This window comes from Tenrec ecaudatus, chromosome 7, assembly GCF_050624435.1.
Source record: "Tenrec ecaudatus isolate mTenEca1 chromosome 7, mTenEca1.hap1, whole genome shotgun sequence".
Lineage (NCBI taxonomy): Eukaryota > Metazoa > Chordata > Mammalia > Afrosoricida > Tenrecidae > Tenrec > Tenrec ecaudatus.
This window is the reverse complement of record NC_134536.1, coordinates 2,619,526-2,636,470: the sequence shown is the minus strand read 5'-3', so window position 1 is coordinate 2,636,470 and position 16,945 is coordinate 2,619,526. Positions and strand designations below refer to the sequence as shown.

At 56.0% G+C, this 16,945-nt stretch overlaps 1 protein-coding gene across 3 annotated transcripts; it reads right to left on the bottom strand.

The window, feature by feature from the left end:
- Positions 1 to 2,866: 2,866 nt before the first annotated feature.
- TBXT (T-box transcription factor T) lies at positions 2,867 to 11,970 on the bottom strand. 3 transcript variants are annotated; one of them, XM_075553858.1, is made up of 8 exons: positions 11,765 to 11,970; positions 11,184 to 11,448; positions 10,351 to 10,485; positions 8,820 to 8,881; positions 8,664 to 8,725; positions 6,832 to 7,008; positions 5,325 to 5,454; positions 2,867 to 3,137 (listed from the first exon to the last, which is right to left on the bottom strand). In XM_075553858.1, exons 1-8 carry the CDS (start codon positions 11,968 to 11,970, stop codon positions 2,867 to 2,869), a joined length of 1,308 nt encoding a protein of 435 aa, XP_075409973.1. The 3 variants fall into 3 exon arrangements, with proteins under 3 accessions (XP_075409973.1, XP_075409974.1, XP_075409975.1); XM_075553859.1 differs by having other exon boundaries at positions 6,832 to 7,005; XM_075553860.1 differs by lacking the exon at positions 6,832 to 7,008.
- Positions 11,971 to 16,945: the final 4,975 nt, after the last annotated feature.

The window sequence follows — 16,945 nt, the reverse complement described above, 5'->3', positions numbered from 1 at the left end:
AGCAGACAAGCACAGCATTGGACCTTGTCCGTATCATTCATCCTATGTATCCCCCCCGCGCCATCATCCTTCCCACCAAGCCACCTTATTTACCCACGCTTCGTCTCTACCCACCTCCCTCCCTCCACCCTATCCCCATCATTTTATCCTGTCCACACCACTCCATCTGATCCTTCCACAAGAAAGACCCCATCACCCTACCCACCACTCCATCTGATCCTTCCACAAGGCCCCATCACCCTACCAACCACTCCATCTGATCCTTCCACAAGAAAGACCCCATCACCCTACCCACCACTCCATCTGATCCTTCCACAAGAAAGACCCCATCACCCTACCCACCACTCCATCTGATCCTTCCACAAGAAAGACCCCATCACCTTACCCACCGCTCCATCTGATCCTTCCACAAGAAAGACCCCATCACCCTACCCACCACTCCATCTGATCCTTCCACAAGAAAGACCCCATCACCCTACCCACCACTCCATCTGATCCTTCCACAAGAAAGACCCCATCACCCTACCCACCACTCCATCTGATCCTTCCACAAGAAAGACCCCATCACCCTACCCACCGCTCCATCTGATCCTTCCACAAGAAAGACCCCATCACCCTACCCACCGCTCCATCTGATCCTTCCACAAGAAAGACCCCATCACCTTACCCACCGCTCCATCTGATCCTTCCACAAGAAAGACCCCATCACCCTACCCACCACTCCATCTGATCCTTCCACAAGAAAGACCCCATCACCCTACCCACCACTCCATCTGATCCTTCCACAAGAAAGACCCCATCACCCTACCCACCACTCCATCTGATCCTTCCACAAGAAAGACCCCATCACCCTACCCACCGCTCCATCTGATCCTTCCACAAGAAAGACCCCATCACCCTACCCACCGCTCCATCTGATCCTTCCACAAGAAAGACCCCATCACCTTACCCACCGCTCCATCTGATCCTTCCACAAGAAAGACCCCATCATCTTACCCACCACTCCATCTGATCCTTCCACAAGAAAGACCCCATCACCCTACCCACCACTCCATCTGATCCTTCCACAAGAAAGACCCCATCACCCTACCCACCACTCCATCTGATCCTTCCACAAGACCCCATCACCCTACCCACCACTCCATCTGATCCTTCCACAAGACCCCATCACCTTACCCACCACTCCATCTGATCCTTCCACAAGAAAGACCCCATCACCCTACCCACCACTCCATCTGATCCTTCCACAAGACCCCATCACCCTACCCACCCCTCCATCTGATCCTTCCACAAGACCCCATCACCCTACCCACCACTCCATCTGATCCTTCCACAAGAAAGACCCCATCACCTTACCCACCACTCCATCTGATCCTTCCACAAGAAAGACCCCATCACCCTACCCACCACTCCATCTGATCCTTCCACAAGAAAGACCCCATCACCCTACCCACCACTCCATCTGATCCTTCCACAAGACCCCATCACCCTACCCACCACTCCATCTGATCCTTCCACAAGACCCCATCACCTTACCTACCACTCCATCTGATCCTTCCACAAGAAAGACCCCATCACCTTACCCACCACTCCATCTGATCCTTCCACAAGAAAGACCCCATCACCCTACCCACCACTCCATCTGATCCTTGCACAAGAAAGACCCCATCACCTTACCCACCACTCCATCTGATCCTTCCACAAGACCCCATCACCTTACCCACCACTCCATCTGATCCTTGCACAAGAAAGACCCCATCACCTTACCCACCACTCCATCTGATCCTTCCACAAGAAAGACCCCATCACCCTACCCACCACTCCATCTGATCCTTCCACAAGGCCCCATCACCCTACCCACCACTCCACTTTGTCCACTCCTTCTCCTACGCACGTGGCCCCACATCTCAGGCCATCTCCAGCAGCCACCTCAGCCCCTCATTGTCAGCACTTGTGCATGGTGGGTTAACACCCCACACGATTGCTCTGCCCAGCACCCCACAGCCAATCTCATACTGCTCTTGGAAATCATGTCAAATCACATTGTGGCACTTGACACCTTCAGGTCAGTCCACAAAGTCCACCGACCAGCTGGGACAGGATGGAGTGCCTTTGGCGCGTCGGAGGGCCAACTTTTTTCCCATCTGCTCTAAACCGTAAACGGAAGCCCAGGCAGCGGAGGGGAGGGCCTTGAAGAACCACACAGCGCAGCCAGTGTGCATATTGCCTTTATTGTGCAGAGAATGCTTCCTGCTGATTGTCTTTGGCGTGCAGTTTCAATAATACAAAGGACAAACTACAAAACAAACATTCTAGTGGCCAGAGCCATCATTCCCCCTTTCGACGAAGATCAGACGTCCTTCCACTGTGCCTTCACAGGTCAGCGATCCCCCACCCACCCCAGCAACTGCTGGGGGACCTGACAACTATGCCCAAGGCAGGGGTGTGTTCATTGATTTTCTGCTCTCACCGAAGTTGAACCCAAACCAGGGGCTTGGAAATCAGGTGGTGCTGCGTCACCTAGATGCTGCGTCTGGAGGCTGGTGAGCAACTTCAGCCTGGATGATGGGAAGTGGGGAGCTGGCCCACTGCCAGTTTCATGATTAAACTTGTCTGGGAGCACGTCAATGCTGTCCCGGGTTAGACCGGACCTCGGATGACAGGCAACTAGAGGACCTGATGTCTCGGATTCTTCTCTACATTTGCAAGGCCCTTCAAGTTCAGGTCCCACTCCTCCTGTCCTCCAAGGCCCTCGTGAAGGGTCGGCTTCCTTCTTGTGACCACGAGCCTGCGCCCACACCCAGAGCCATCTACGGGGCCAGCCCACAGTCAGTGCAGCCAGACTCAGGGCATCTTCCAGACGGGTTCACATGGAGGGTGGAGACACAGGCGTCCACGAGGCGGCCAGACGGGCTTGGGCCGCAGCATCGTACTGGCTGTCGGCAATGTCTGTGGTGGTGGCTCCCCCTTCGTACAGCGGGGACCCTGAGGATGCTGCGGAGGTGGGGTGGGGGAGGGCCGTGTAGTGCGCTGGGGGGCCTCGGAAGAACTGGGTGCCCAGCCCGTTGGCCATGCCTGGCGTCTGGGGTCCTGGGGTGACTGCACCATTGCTCACAGACCACAGGTTGGGGAACTGGCTGCAAAAAAAGACACACCAGTCAGAGGCAGCAGTTGGACTGCTGGCCAGCTGTGGTCCTTTCCTCTGTGCTACAGGGAACTGGCTCATGCTGACAAGGACAGCCATCCCACTGACCCTTCAAAAAACAGGTTTGAGAAGAAATGGAATTGAAAGGTGATGATGGGGTTTTTCCATTAACTTTCTAAATCCCTCGGTGTCGACAAAACGCGTGGACCACAGAGGAGACTACACTAAAAACTTGGTTTGGGAAAGGAAGGCAGTTTCCAAGAGTCCTTCTCCTAAATAAGTAAGGCCCTATCTACACTTTTGGGGTTCCTCAACAAGGGGATGCCATGCTGCGAAGAAGCATCTTTGCTGTGCAGTTTCTAAGACAGCGACCTGGCCAAGCAAGTGGAAGCGATCCAAGGGAATGCCGGAATGGCCCGCCATGAGAGCAGGGGCAAGCCGGCTTCGGTGGCACCACCACACCACCCAACACACTGTCCCCCAGTGGATGCCGACTCTCGTGCTGACTTTCTGAGCCTCTGTGACCCTGTGAATCCTCCCCTCTCCCACAGAGCGGTTGGTGGATTGGAACCACACCCAAGGGGTCCCCAGAGCTTGTTCAAAAGCAGCTGCAACCGGGAGAATTACCAGAAACTCGGGCTGGTTCTCAGGAGAGGCCATGTAACAGAGGCCACCCCATCGCGTACGCAGACAAAATGCCAGAAAGATTTTGATGACAGTCTTGCCGACTACACAAAGGCGTCCGACTGTATGGATCATAACTCGTCATGGACAACACTGAAGGAGAGGCCGGCGTTCCAAGCAACAAAGGAATGCCGTGTGGTTCAACGCTGGGGAAGGTGTGCGCTGGGCCGACATCCTTTCCCCATCCTTGTTCAATCTCAGAGAATCTGGGATGTTGGCACCTGGGTCGGGGAGGACCCGTGAACCCCCTGGGACGGGGGCATTTTCAGTCTGGACACCGAGTATGGGCTGTAGCCTGTGAGGGCCCTTCCTGACTTTGTGAGTATTCTGAGCCCGTATCCAGAGGGTCCTATGGAGAAAGGAAGTCTGAGTAGCCCGCAGCTGGCTTCGTAAAGCCTCGCTCTCCCCACGAGTGACTGCACGGCGCCAGGCGCCATTCGCCAGGAAGGGTCAAGTGCTGGGCTGCCCACAGTAAGGCCAGCGGTTCAAACCCACCCGCGGCTCTGAGGGAGAAAGATGAGGCCGCCTGCTTCCATGAAAGATTGTGAAGCCTTAGAAAGCTCTCAAGGCTGCCAGGATCGGATGCTGGCTCGGTCGGTGGGGGCGGGCTATGCTGGTGACCCAGGGGGTCTCTAACTATGTTCACAGGGAAACCAAGCTTTAGTTCTGGACAGAGGTTGGCAGACCTTGACTCTCTGAACTAACAGCTCCATTCATAAAATCTTTGGAGGACGCTATTCAGAGAATTGGTTGACTTCACTTGTTAAGATACATTTATGGCTCTTGAATCATTTTTAAGTTTTTGCGAGGGACAGCTTTGGCTCTCCCATCTCAAAAGTTTGCCGACCCCCAGTTTAATTTAACAGCTGCTAGCCTAGGAAGATTCTGGACACCTTTCTTTCAAATGCACAGCTTGACCCCCAAGAACCCTGTAAAACAAAACAAAACAAACACTGCCGTCGAATTGATTCCGACTCTTGGAGACTGTACAGGACGGACAGCACTGCCCTGTGGGATTCTGAGGCGAGGGGCAAGCCCTGTCTTTCTCCCCAAAAGCAGCTGGTGTTCCCAGACTGCTGACCGTGTGGTTGGCAGCCCAGTGCTTAACCCGAAGTGTCCACCAGGGCGCCTGTAGGAAGACAGGCTGGTGCGCTATACCTATGAGGAAGCCGATTAGGGAAGCTTGAGACCCTTCCACGGAATGATTTACAAGCGGCCAGGCCAGCTCAGAGTTTTGGTTCCTTCTGGTCCAGCCCAGATCTTGGTCTGATCCTCTGTGGCAGAACATGGGGTCATCAGGGCTATGTCCTCCCAGAGGTGCCTCAGAGTCACTGTGTCCATGTGTGCCTGGGGCCTTTGTTGGAAGAAGCCATCCCCCACCCCCGCCCCCCCTCCCCGCCCACCACACACACAGCAAAAGCACAGAACCAGAGCCAGGATGCAAGAAACCAATGGCCTGCCCGACAGCCTGTCCATCTGTCCTGACATACGTTACCTGGAGCCAGTCGGGGGCCCAGAGTTGTGGCCCACAGGCAGCACACTGGTATGGGCAGGCATGCCGAGTCCAGACCAGTTGTCAGGGGCCTGCAGCATGGATAAGCACGCAGGTGAAGTCTCCGCGTATGCTGGAGGTGGGAGAACAAATGTGGAATCAAGTCACGTGCTCCTCCAGGAACCCCCCCCCAATCAATTCTTGCTGTTCCCTAGCATGACCCCCCCCCCCCAAGTGGAAAGCAAACAGAACCTCGAGCAGAACCTCGAGCTAAGGAAACGTTGCGCTTGCTTCTCTGCCTGCCTGCTTCTCTCGGCAGTGCCTGTGGACAGGTCACCTGTGGACAGGTGTGAGGCCTATCTCAGCACACAGGCTTTCTCTTCCTCACCAGACCTATTGTTATCCCAGAGAAGCTGAACCCCAGAACTCTGGATTGGGGTGACAGTCCTGATCGTCACCCATCAGCGGGGACATCACTTTACCCTGCCTTTCTCTGCATGATGTCATTACCACTTGGAAGGAACTTTGGAGACTGGAGAGCCCAACTCCAGGGGACTCCAGGGGCCAAAGGACAGCTGCCCCTGTGGGTGTCCAGCTTCACGAGCATCCCAGGAAGAGGAGGGGATGCTATTCCAGCCTGGAGCCTGGTCCTGGTTGAACGAGGCCCAGACAGTGACTGTTTCCCACCAATTAGGCACCTGTGTACAGGCAGCTGCCTCCTTGGTTTGGGGGCCCCTTAGCTGTCCCTCCTCCTTGAAGCCAGGCTTGGGGGCACTGGAGGCACACAGGGTGTTCGTGAAGGATGCAGTGACTCACAAGTCATAAGGAAGTAAGGGGCTCATGCACAGTCACCTGGGGGCTCAGGCTGCCCTGAGCCAACACCAGCTGCCTAAGACCATGCGCATGTATCAGAGAAGCACAAGGGCCATGGGGTCTTTTTTGGAGGAGATTGCCAGGACTTTGCTCCATGGCATCTCTGAGAGTATCCAGCCTCCAACCCAAATCAGAGTCAGCCCCTCTGGGTAGGCCTTCTCCCCCATGGCCCAGGTGGTGCTGGTCCTGCTGGCCCAGGCCCAGGCCCATGCCAGTCTGCATGTCCAGTCAAAGCCAGTGATGTCCATGTTCGCTTACCCCTAGGGGTCACTGTAAAAGCCCATGACCTGGACAGACAGCCCTGGGACCATCCTAGTGGCCAGCACACCTGGGACCTCCCAAGGTGACTTGGTAGGCCATGGACACCCGCAAGGCTGGGAACTCCCGAGGGGAGGAGGGGCAGGCTCAGCATAGTGTGAACTGGGGGTGGCACTGTTTCCAGGACCCCCAGGGACACCACCACCACCACCACCATGTCTAAGCAGAACTGCTCGGTTTTCCCAGGTGGGACTTTCCAGAAGCAGACGGCCAGGACTCGAACCCACAGTCCCCAGGGCTCACGCTGAGCCGTCACCATTTGCGCCCTCCCCACCTGTCCTCGCCGCCCCCAAGACCCGGTGTGCCCAACGAGACTTACTTGGAGAATTGCTGTGGTGTGAGTACGGGCTGGGGTAGGGGGATGTGCGGTGGCTCCTCAGGGCAGGGTAGCGATCACAGCCATGGGTGGAAGGGAGCGGGAGAGGGCCACCAAACTGAGGGTGGGGACTGGCAGGTGGGCAGAGCGGGCTGGTTCCAGGAAGAAGCCACCCCCCTGCTGTGGGAAAGAAGGCTGGGTAACAGGGGCCTGGGCGGCCCAATTCCAACAAGTGGGGCCCCAAGGGAGCTGTGGGGCTTTTCCCGGGATCTTGGTGAAGGATGGGACCATCTGTCCCCTAGCTCCCTATCCCCTGCCCCTAAACATAGTCTGTCTGCCAACACCCCAGGGCGGGGCAGGGCTGAGTCTGCCTCCACTCCACGGCAATGCCCCAGGTTAGCCCATGGGATATCCTCCCTGCGGGACACACCACACCAAGAGGCCACAGAGGCCACAGGCCAGCCTTGAGTCCAGCCTGCAGGACACTACCCTCAGGATGTCCCATCAGAGGGACACACCACACTGACCCCACAAGTCAGCTACATGTTCTACCTCACACTGCACTCAGCATGTCCAGCCCCCAGGACACACCACACCAAGACCACAGGGCAGCCACGTATCCAACTGCAGTGGACCCTCGAGGCGCCCAAGAGACGACAGACCCAACCGGTCTCCTTAAATGGCATTTTGCTACAGGGTCAATCCAGGCTCAAGACAACCCCAAGTGTCGGCCTGGACATGCCCCATGGGGTTCTCAGTGGAGGGTCCTGTGGAGGGGACCACCAGGCCTTTCTTCTCATAGACTGCTGACTGGCCTCAGCCCCCAAGCATGTTGACCAGCAAACACTCCCCAGGGCCCCCCAGGTGTCTTTACTGGACTCTCCCCAAGTCCTTAGGAGATACTACTCCTAAGGGTGGTCAGCCTTCAGGCTCAACCACTGTAAGGACTGAATCAGCCCAGGTCGGGGGTAGAGTCATGGGGGCAGGACTCCCCTGGGGCCAGTTCTCCTCCTCAACACCCCCTCCTCATTTGCGGATGGTGGAAGCAGGCTGCCCTTGCACTGACTCATTAACTTCCCTGCCAGGCACCACTCCTGTCTCCTGAGACTCCCAGGAGAACCCAGAACTGGGATTCTCCCAGATGGGAGCCACCTGTTGCCCATAACCATGCCTGAGCTCACAAGCCATCCCAAGAGCCACACTTGTCCCTGAATGCCAGTCCAGAGATGGCCCTCTGGTATTCGTCACCCAGTAAAGCAGAGCTGAGCTCACGCTGACCTCTTTCTGGCTTCCCTCAGGGTGGTCTCAATGCCTACCACGGCCCCCAGGTCCCATCCTCAGACCCAGGACCCTTCTCTCTGAACTTGGATTAAACTCTCATGTACTGGGAGTGTACCAGAGCACAGTTGAAGACCAGGACCAAGAACTGTGGCATTTTCCAAACCCCAGTACCAGGCAAGGGGTGACTGCTCCCCTCCCTCCTTCTCCACCCACAGGTTCTAGCACTCGGCTCCCTCCCTTCTCTCTATCCACAGGTTCTACACTCAACTGGTTGGCTCCCGCTGAAACCGGGTGCCCAGGTGGGCCAAAAATCAAGGTCACTGCCATTGAGTCCATGCTGACTCATAGTGACCCTGTAGGACAGGGTAGAACTGCCTTTGTGGGTTTCTGAGACTGTCACTCTTGACACAAGTAGAAAGTCCCGTCTTTCTCCCCTTGGAGCAGCTTGTGGTTTCAAACTGCTGACCTTGCAGTTAGCAGCCCACCGAGTAACCACCACACCAGCAAGGCCCTCCAGGTGCCTGGGACAAAAGGGACCAAGTCACAAACCGTACATTGAGAGTACCCTGGTGGCTGGCTGTCCCCCGCTTCCTCGAGCACATCTTTGGGGTCATTTCTGCCAAGAGAGCACATTGAAAGTCAGAGGGACATGCCCAGCCTCATCTTTCCATGCAATTTCTTGATCAGGGGGGCCCTCAGCACAGCCTCACCTCTCCTTTGCATCAAGGAAGGCTTTTGCAAATGGGTTGTACTTGATTTTAAGAGCTGTGATCTGAAAAAAGAAGCAACAGCATTGACCAGTGTGTTTCTCAACATCAAAGATGGAGCCTTCTCCCAGTGGCGCCCAAACCCAAACCCAAAGTCACCGCCAGCGAGCCCATGCTGGCTGACTCAGCAGCCCCACAAGACAGAGGAGAGCTGCCCCTGTGCATTTCCAAGGCTGTTAAAGCCTCTCGGGAGTAGAAAGCCTCGTCTTTCTGCTGCAGAACAGCTGGTGGTTTCGAACTGCTGACCGTATGGTTAGCAGCCCAAGTGTAACGCACTAAAGCCACCAGGCCTCCTACCAATCTCCATCCCATCCATCCCATCCCACCCCAACCCACCCCCTTGAAACATGAAAACACAAGTCAGATGCCTTTCCAGAGCTCTGCAGTGGCTGTGTATAAGTTTAAGGGGAAATGTGACACGTAAGCATGGAGTTTTTAAATGCTGAGTTCTTTTAAATGGGATTCCCACTGCCTCTTATCCCACCAGGAGCCTTGGTGGAGTATTGGTTACACATTGTGCTGTGATCCACACGGTCAGCAGTTCGAAACCTTCAGTAGCTCCTCTGGAGACAGGCTGAGCTTTCTATTCTCCTCAACAGTTAGTCTCAGAACCCCACAGGAGGCTGCTGGGTCAGCACTGACTCATGGCAGTGAGTTTGAGGGTTTTATTTTCATCCCCCCGGGGGGCACAGTGTGTTACATGTCAGGCTGTGGTCTGAAGTCCAAAACTGCCAGCTGCCATGAGGGAGAAAGACAGGGCTTTCTACTGCAATGAAGAGTTAGTCTCAGAAACACAAAAGCAGTTGTACGCTGACCTAGAGGGTCACTACGAGTTGGGAGCATGTCGATAGCAGTGAGTTTGGTGTGTTTTACAGAAGGCCTGGTTGCGTACCTAGTAGGTTACAAGTTGGCCTGCTAAACATTCATAAGATGAGAAGTTCAAAGCCAACGGCATTGACCCAATGGCAGCAAGTTTGGCTTTGAGTTTTAACCCACAGCTAACCGAATATGCTAGGTGTATCAATCGTAGCAGGATGAAACGCAGTCTGGCTCTGGGGAAGGCATGTTCTGCTAACTTCTGGCCAAGGGAGGCAATGACCTATAGGCATCATGACATCACAGACTGTCCCTGAGATGTAGATGCCGCCAGGGACAGATGGGAGTGGCTCTGGTTGAAACACCAGCATTGTGCAACGAGATGAGGGGCCCTCTCACAGGGGGAGGGAGGAGGGGAGCTGGGAGGGGGTGGAAATATCCTGTCCTTTGGGGAGGAGAGAGGTGCCCTTCTCCAAAGCTTCTAAACATCTGAGGGTTTGGTTTCCAGCATTCGTGATGAGCATGTAATGGTTGGTTCCTGGGTTTTAGATGCTCCCATGAGTGTCTTCCGCACAATGGAGACTGTGGATTTGGAGCCCCATCCTTCAGTTGGCACATATCTGTCCCCGACACCCCTCCCCCTCCCTCTTTGCCTCACCTCCTCATTCTGGTAGGCTGTCACAGCTATGAACTGGGTCTCAGGAAAGCAGTGGGTGGTGATCATGCGCTGGGGACCCCCCACCCTGACGATGTGAATCCGGGGCTCATACTTATGCAGCGAGTTCAGCATGATCTGAGAGGGACACAGAGAGAGATGGCAGTTGAGTCCCGCCTCAGAGACAACACAACCTGCCCACTACCCTACCACCCCCAGATGGTAGGAATAGGAAAGTGGGGGACCCAGTTGAGGGGCTCAGCATTTCACACCTGCGGTTTCCACAGATACACTCGGAAACAGGGAGAAGAGAGGCTAACCTGCCTCCACGCCCTGGCCCTTTGAGTATCCATCAGCCCATTGAAGGCAGGATGAAGCTCCTGGTTCCCACCACGGCTGAGGGACCACCTTTAAGGTCTAGGCTGCTTTGCAGCTGACCTGTCCGGCTTTAAAAAATCCCCAAGGACTACAGGCCCTTCTTTAGAAAGGAGGCTTTTACAGTGTGTTCAGGGCTGGGCTCGCGCAGGGAAACACCAATGCACACAGTAAACTTTGATGGGCTGTTGCCATATAGGCTGGTACCTGCTGACACACCCTGCCCTCTAAAGAATTTGGGGGCATACACATTCCTGGTCACATCCACCCCCTAAATTTGAGGTCTGTGAGCCCACCTTTGAAGGTGAATCCTATCCTCTTGTCTCCATCCCCTGGTCTGGAAAATGCCTTACAGGATTAATTCATGGCCCAACGCTGCACCCACCCCACGCCCCACAAGAAAAGATGTGCCCCTACCACAGGCCTCTGGGACCCCTGGCCGCACCACGCCCCCAACCTACCTGGCCACCCCCATTGAGCTTGTTGGTCAGTTTGACCTTGCTGAAGGAGACTGGTGCCTTCATCCAATGGGCCCCGAAGTTGGGGGAGTCCGGGTGAATGTAGACGCAGCTGGGCGCCTGCGGCTCCGGCTTGCCCCCGGGCACCCACTCCCCATTGACATACTTCCAGCGGTGGTTGTCCGCGGCCACGAAGTCCAGCAGGAAGGAGTACATGGCGTTGGGGTCCAGGCCGGACACATTGACCTTCAGCACCGGGAACATCCTCCTGAGAGCAGAGAGCGAGCCAGGGACAGGGGCACGCAGCCCTTAGTGCGGGGGTGGGGAGGGGGGCCCCAATGCGGGGTTGATACTCAACTCAGAATCCCTGCCCCAGAGCCCTGGGAAGATCATGGCGCAGTGGGAAAGCGCAGGGCGCTGTATCTCAGCGGCCGGGAAACCAGGGGCGCTTCATCCCACCGAAAATGTTCTAGTAGCGATTTCCAGCCCACCGCGTTCAGGTGCCCAGCCTTCCTCCTGGATGGTTGGGAGGCTGGGCAGTGAGAGGGCGCTGGGGGCGCGGGCGGAGGGCGCACCCAACCCACCTGCCGTTCTTGGTGACAATCATCTCGTTGGTGAGTTCCTTGAAGCGCAGCCACAGCTCGCCCTCCTCCAGGCCCACTCTTAGTTCGCGCTCCGTGGGGTCGCCCTTCTCGCTGCCCGCCTGCAGCTCGCTCTCCACGGCGCTCAGCAGGTGGTCCAGCCGGTGCTGCAGACCCTTCCCCGCGCCCTCGGCGCCCGGGGACCCCATGCTCCCACCGCGCCCCGACAGCCACTGTCGCCCCCTCGCTACCGCCTCTACTGCAAGAAAGAGTGCCCTCCGGACCGGGGCCAGCGCGACCCTGCGGGGGGCGGGGAAGGGCGAGGCAGGCGCGGCTCCACTTGAACTCCCCAGGGCAGGCAGGCCAGGTCTCAGCGGTGGCGCTGGGCACCCCCAACCCTAAATAGGACGGCTGCTGAGGGCGTGGCCACTGGCCTTTGAAGTGCCAGGCGGCTGCCCATTGGTCCGGGCGGCCACATCAGACCGGGGAACGCCACCAGAGTGTCCAGCTACCCGCATGCTAATCCGACGGCCAGCGCCCACACCCCCGCCCCCGCAGCTGTTTGCACCTCGGTCGTCGTGGCGGGGCCGGCAGGGGGAGGGGCCGGTCGCCTAAGGGCACAGGTCCCGCTCAGGGCGGACCTCAGGGGTCCCATGATCCCGCACAGCACCCCTGGCCCGCGCGCCCAGTAGCCCGACGGGACTGGACGCAAGCGCCCCAGGGCGTCCCCGCGCCCACTCGGGCAGACCTCGGCACGGACGACCACGGGGGCCGGCCGTTGCGAGGCCATTTGGGGCAAGGCTGGAGGGGCCGGAGGCCAGGGGCGCATCCTGGCTTGGCCCGCCAGCCTGTGGCGGTTTATGACCTTGCGGTGAGAACCAGGCCGGGGCGAGTGCAGGAAGGTGACAATGGGCAGGAAATTGTCCGGGGGCGGGGGTGGGGGGGATCCCAACAATAACATTCCTGGGAAGGTCGGGAAGTTGGGGGGCGGGGACCACGCTGGGGCAACGCTGCAGCTCTTCCAGTTCCTGGGGGTCCCTATTGCATGTACCACGTCCCTGGCCTCTGGTCACCTGGGTGTGGTAGGGAGATGGGGGTGTGCATCAGCGCCCCGCTTTCCCATAGCTCTGCAAGGCACCTCCGAGCAGGGTTCGGTGTCTGAGCGGGGCCTTCTGATAAGAGACAGCCCGAGGTAGGACGCCTGCCGCCCTGGGTAAGGGTGGGGGAACGGGCACTTAGTTGGGGTGGGGGGGTTCGACCCCCTCCCCCGCTTTGGCAGTCTGGCTCCACACCTGACGCCTCCTTTTCGCTGCGTTTTTCTGTTTCTTTTGTTGCTCTGGGTGGTGGGAATCCCCCAAAGGCTGACACAGGAGGGGACTTCCTTAGGCCAAGCGGCACCAAAAGGCTTGCATTTGCCTCTGACAGGCCAGCCTTGTAACCCTCCCCTTACTGTGGGGACACGACACACCCAAAGGTGAGGTAGGTGGTCTCAGGCAGCCAGAGCCTCTCCCTGTGCCTAAAACAAAGGGGGTCCAGGCAGTACCCAGGGGCTCACCATGGTCTGGAAGAGCTGGTGCTTGCCCACTCAAAACTGGCCAGGCTGTTTGCAAACTGGTTCAGCTTTGGCCAACTGGAAACAAAACCTAGGGAAAGACGGCCCATTCCCATGCCCGTGAAGGCATTCCCACACTCCTGCAGGGGCGTCCATCTGAGGTGTGACACCAAAGACTCCGGAAATGCCACTAGGCTGGCAGGGGCCCCTCAGGAGGCCAGTGGCCTTCTGGAGCAGCCAATGCCTTCTCCCTCCTTCCAGAACCCTGTGGTCTGGGTCTGGGGGCTTGGTCTCTGTTCTCAGGAGAAGACCCTCCACTCTGACAGACCACTCAAGAAGGCTGGAGGGGGTGCGGCAGGTTTACAGTCCAAAATTCCCTTCAGCCAGGCTGGAACTGAACCCAGGGACACCAGGCCTGGGAAGGAGAGCCCCCTCTTCGCCCTCCATGCCCCTCTAAGCACCCCTCTATGGGAGACAGCCACTGCGGGGCACAGTCTTAGGATTGGGGCTCTGCATGCAACTTCCCCCAAAGTAACTTAGAAAGCACTTTACAGGCCACATTGCCCACACCTCAATTTCCCAATACCAGGCCCCTGCCCCTGCCAGCCTGTGCCTTTGACAGAATGGATTCATGGGAAAGAGGGCAGTCTGCGTGTGACCCAGAGCCGGATGACCACCACGGGGGTCCTGGCCACCCATTCATTGATATGCTGCTATCAGGTGGCACCGAGTCAGTTCTGATGTGTAGTGACTGTGTGCAGCAGAGTGGAACGCCTGGACCCACAGTTGCAGCCTCTGCAAGAACGCTTCCAAGGAGCCTTCTGAGAGAGAGAGAGAGAGAGAGAGAGAGAGAGAGAGAGAGAGAGAGAGAGAGAGAGAGAGAGAAGGGAGGAGGAAGGGAGGGAGGGAGAGAGAGAGTTTATGACAGCTGCCTTCTATGGGGATTAAACAGAGTGATGAAATTTTTGTTGTTAGGTGCCATCAAGTCAGTTTTTTGGTTAATTTTAATAAATAATTTTATTGGGGGATCTTACAGCTCTTATCACAATCCATACATCAGTTGTATCAAGCACATTTGTACATATGTTGCCATCAACATTTCCAAAATATTTCTTTCTACTTGAGCCCTTGGTATCAGCTCTTCTTTATACCCCTCCCTTCCTCACCCTCCCTCCTTCATAAACCCTTGGTCATTTATAGATTATTTTTATTTTCAGAGTTCACATCGTCCATTGTCTCCCTCGTCCCCCTGGGGGGGTTGTAAATCGATCATTACGATGGGCTCTCCCTTTCACCCCTTCTCCTGCCCCCCCCACCTTCCCTCTACCCTCATGGTATCACTACTCTCATTATTAGTCCTGAGGGGCTTTCTCTGTCCTGGACTCTGTGTGCCCAGTGCTCTTCTCTGTACCAGTGCACATGCTCTGGTCTAGCCAGATTTGTAAGGTAGAACTGGGGTCACGATAGTGGGGGGCGGGGGGGAAGCCTTAAAAACCTAGAGGGATGCTGTGTCTTCCCTCGGTGCTATACTGCACCCCGGCTGGCTTGTCTCTTCCTTGTGAACTTTCTATGAGGGGATGTCCAATTGTCTATGGATGGGCTTTAGGTCTCCACTCTGACCCACCTTGTTCGCATAGAGATGTTTGTTTGGGTCTTCTGATCCCTGTTGTTTTGCTTTTTTTTTACTGCATTTGATTGCTGATGAGACCCCGTGCACTGGGAGAAATCGATATTCCTCGTGGGCTCCTTGGTGGGTTGCTTGTGGTCTTTGGCTCAAACCCATGAGTTGCTCTGAGGGAGAAAAAGGAGGTACCTGCTCCTACAGAGATCTGCAGTCTCAGAACCCCGTGGAGCAGGTCTGCTCTGCTCTATAGTCTCCAGGTCAATTTAAAGCCAACTCTGGGCCAGTAGGGTTGGCTTTAGCTTCTATATAAATAAGACCCCCTCGCTGTGGCATTGGCTCCAGGTGTGTCTCAGTAGAACTGCCCCCACCCCTGGGTTTTCAGTGGCTGACTTGGGTAAGTGGACTGCCTAGCCTTTCTTCCAGGCACCCCGGGATGTGCTAGCACCCCGACCTAACAGCTGAGAGCACGAGCTATTTGCCTGACTCCAGGAATGACTCTCTCTCCCCCTCACTCCACACACGTTTAAATCCATTGTTCAGCCACTGTGTCCATCTGTCTTGTTGAGGAACTTCCTCTTTGTTGCTCGCTGCCACTTTTACCAATCTTCTCCAGGGCGGTGATCTCTCCTGACAACCCACCCAAAGTACATGAGATGTAATGTACACATTCATAGACAGGAGCCCTGGTGGCAGAGTGCTTATGCGTTGGACTGTTGGCAGTTGGAAACTACCAGCAGCTCCATGGGGAAAAGGCTGGCTTTCTCTCACTCACAGTCCCGGAAACCCAGAGGCTTCTCTGTGAGACAGCATTGACTCCATACAATGAGTTTCATAGACACATGCCTGCTATGCAGACACATGTACTACACCGATATATACTACGTGTGTGTGCTATACAGACTATAAATAGATGTACTGTCTGCGTATGAGAAGCACTGGGCTTTCTACTCCCATTAACAGTTAACAGTCATGGAAACTCACAGGAGGGTTGCCATGAGATAGCATTGACTCCATAGCAGTGGCTTTCACTTTTAATATAGATATATATAGACATATATAGATATATATATAGAGAGAGACATAGATGCTGCACATATATAGTATGTGTGCACTATATATACATATGTACCATACACAAACATTGTGTGTGTGTGTCTAAGACTGGGCTGTCTGCTTTCTACTCCGGTAAGAGTTAACAGTCTTGGAAACCCATGAGGGTCCTATCTATGAGTCAGCATTGACTGATGGCAGTGAATACACATATATATGTAGAGAGAGCTACAGCTTTAACAACCCCCCCCCCCCCAGTCCATCCAATGGTCTCCATCTCACAGGGAGCCTGCAGAACTGAAGGAGCTGCCCTGGGGCGTCGCAGGCTGCAGAGGGGCTGGAAGGCTGGGAGAGTGGAGTCTTTGCACCTATAGGTCCAGGCTTCCTTGGCTCTACCCACAAGGGTCCCTCTAAACATTGCTATAGCCACAGGGCTTTCCATCCACAAAGGACCAAAATGTGGAGCTGTGACCCTGCACTTGCCCTCCATCCAGGTCTGTGTGCTCCTGAGGTGGTGACTGTCTCCGGACAGGTGACTCCACCCTTGGATCAGCACCAGGTCCAAAGGGTCGGCCTTACTGAGGGGTGGGGGGGAGCTAGCTGGGACCGGGCTGTAAGGGTTTTGAATGGTTGGATACAAAATGGATACCCTCACCTAACTCGCAATTCAACTTCGTTTGCGATCATTTTTAGTGCCAGCACTGGCTGGCATCCTTCAGGGCTGAGTGCTGCCCCTCTGCTCCATGCTCTGAGCTTGGGGAACGAAAAGCAGGCTGAGAGCAGACGGGGACTGCAGGATGGGTGAGCGGAGCCTTCCCAATGGACTCCTCAGAGCACAGCCCTTGACTCCCCAAGAGTGAAGAGACGCCCCTTCCTGGCCTGTGTCGCACCGATGCTGTCTCCCAGCACTTCCTCCTGATCCGTCCCCAGTATCATCCCATGGCCTTCAAGAAAACCC

What these genes read in the sequence shown, in the direction of transcription:
- TBXT (XM_075553858.1), bottom strand. Translation starts at nt 11,970, where the DNA reads ATGGGGTCCCCGGGCGCCGAGGGCGCGGGGAAGGGTCTGCAGCACCGG. An exon ending in ATTGTCACCAAGAACGGCAG is followed by an intron (nt 11,449 to 11,764) that starts GTGGGTTGGGTG and finishes CTCTGCTCTCAG; the next exon opens with GAGGATGTTCCCGGTGCTGA. An exon ending in GGGCCCCCGACTGGCTCCAG is followed by an intron (nt 3,138 to 5,324) that starts GTAACGTATGTC and finishes CTTTTTTTGCAG; the next exon opens with CCAGTTCCCCAACCTGTGGT.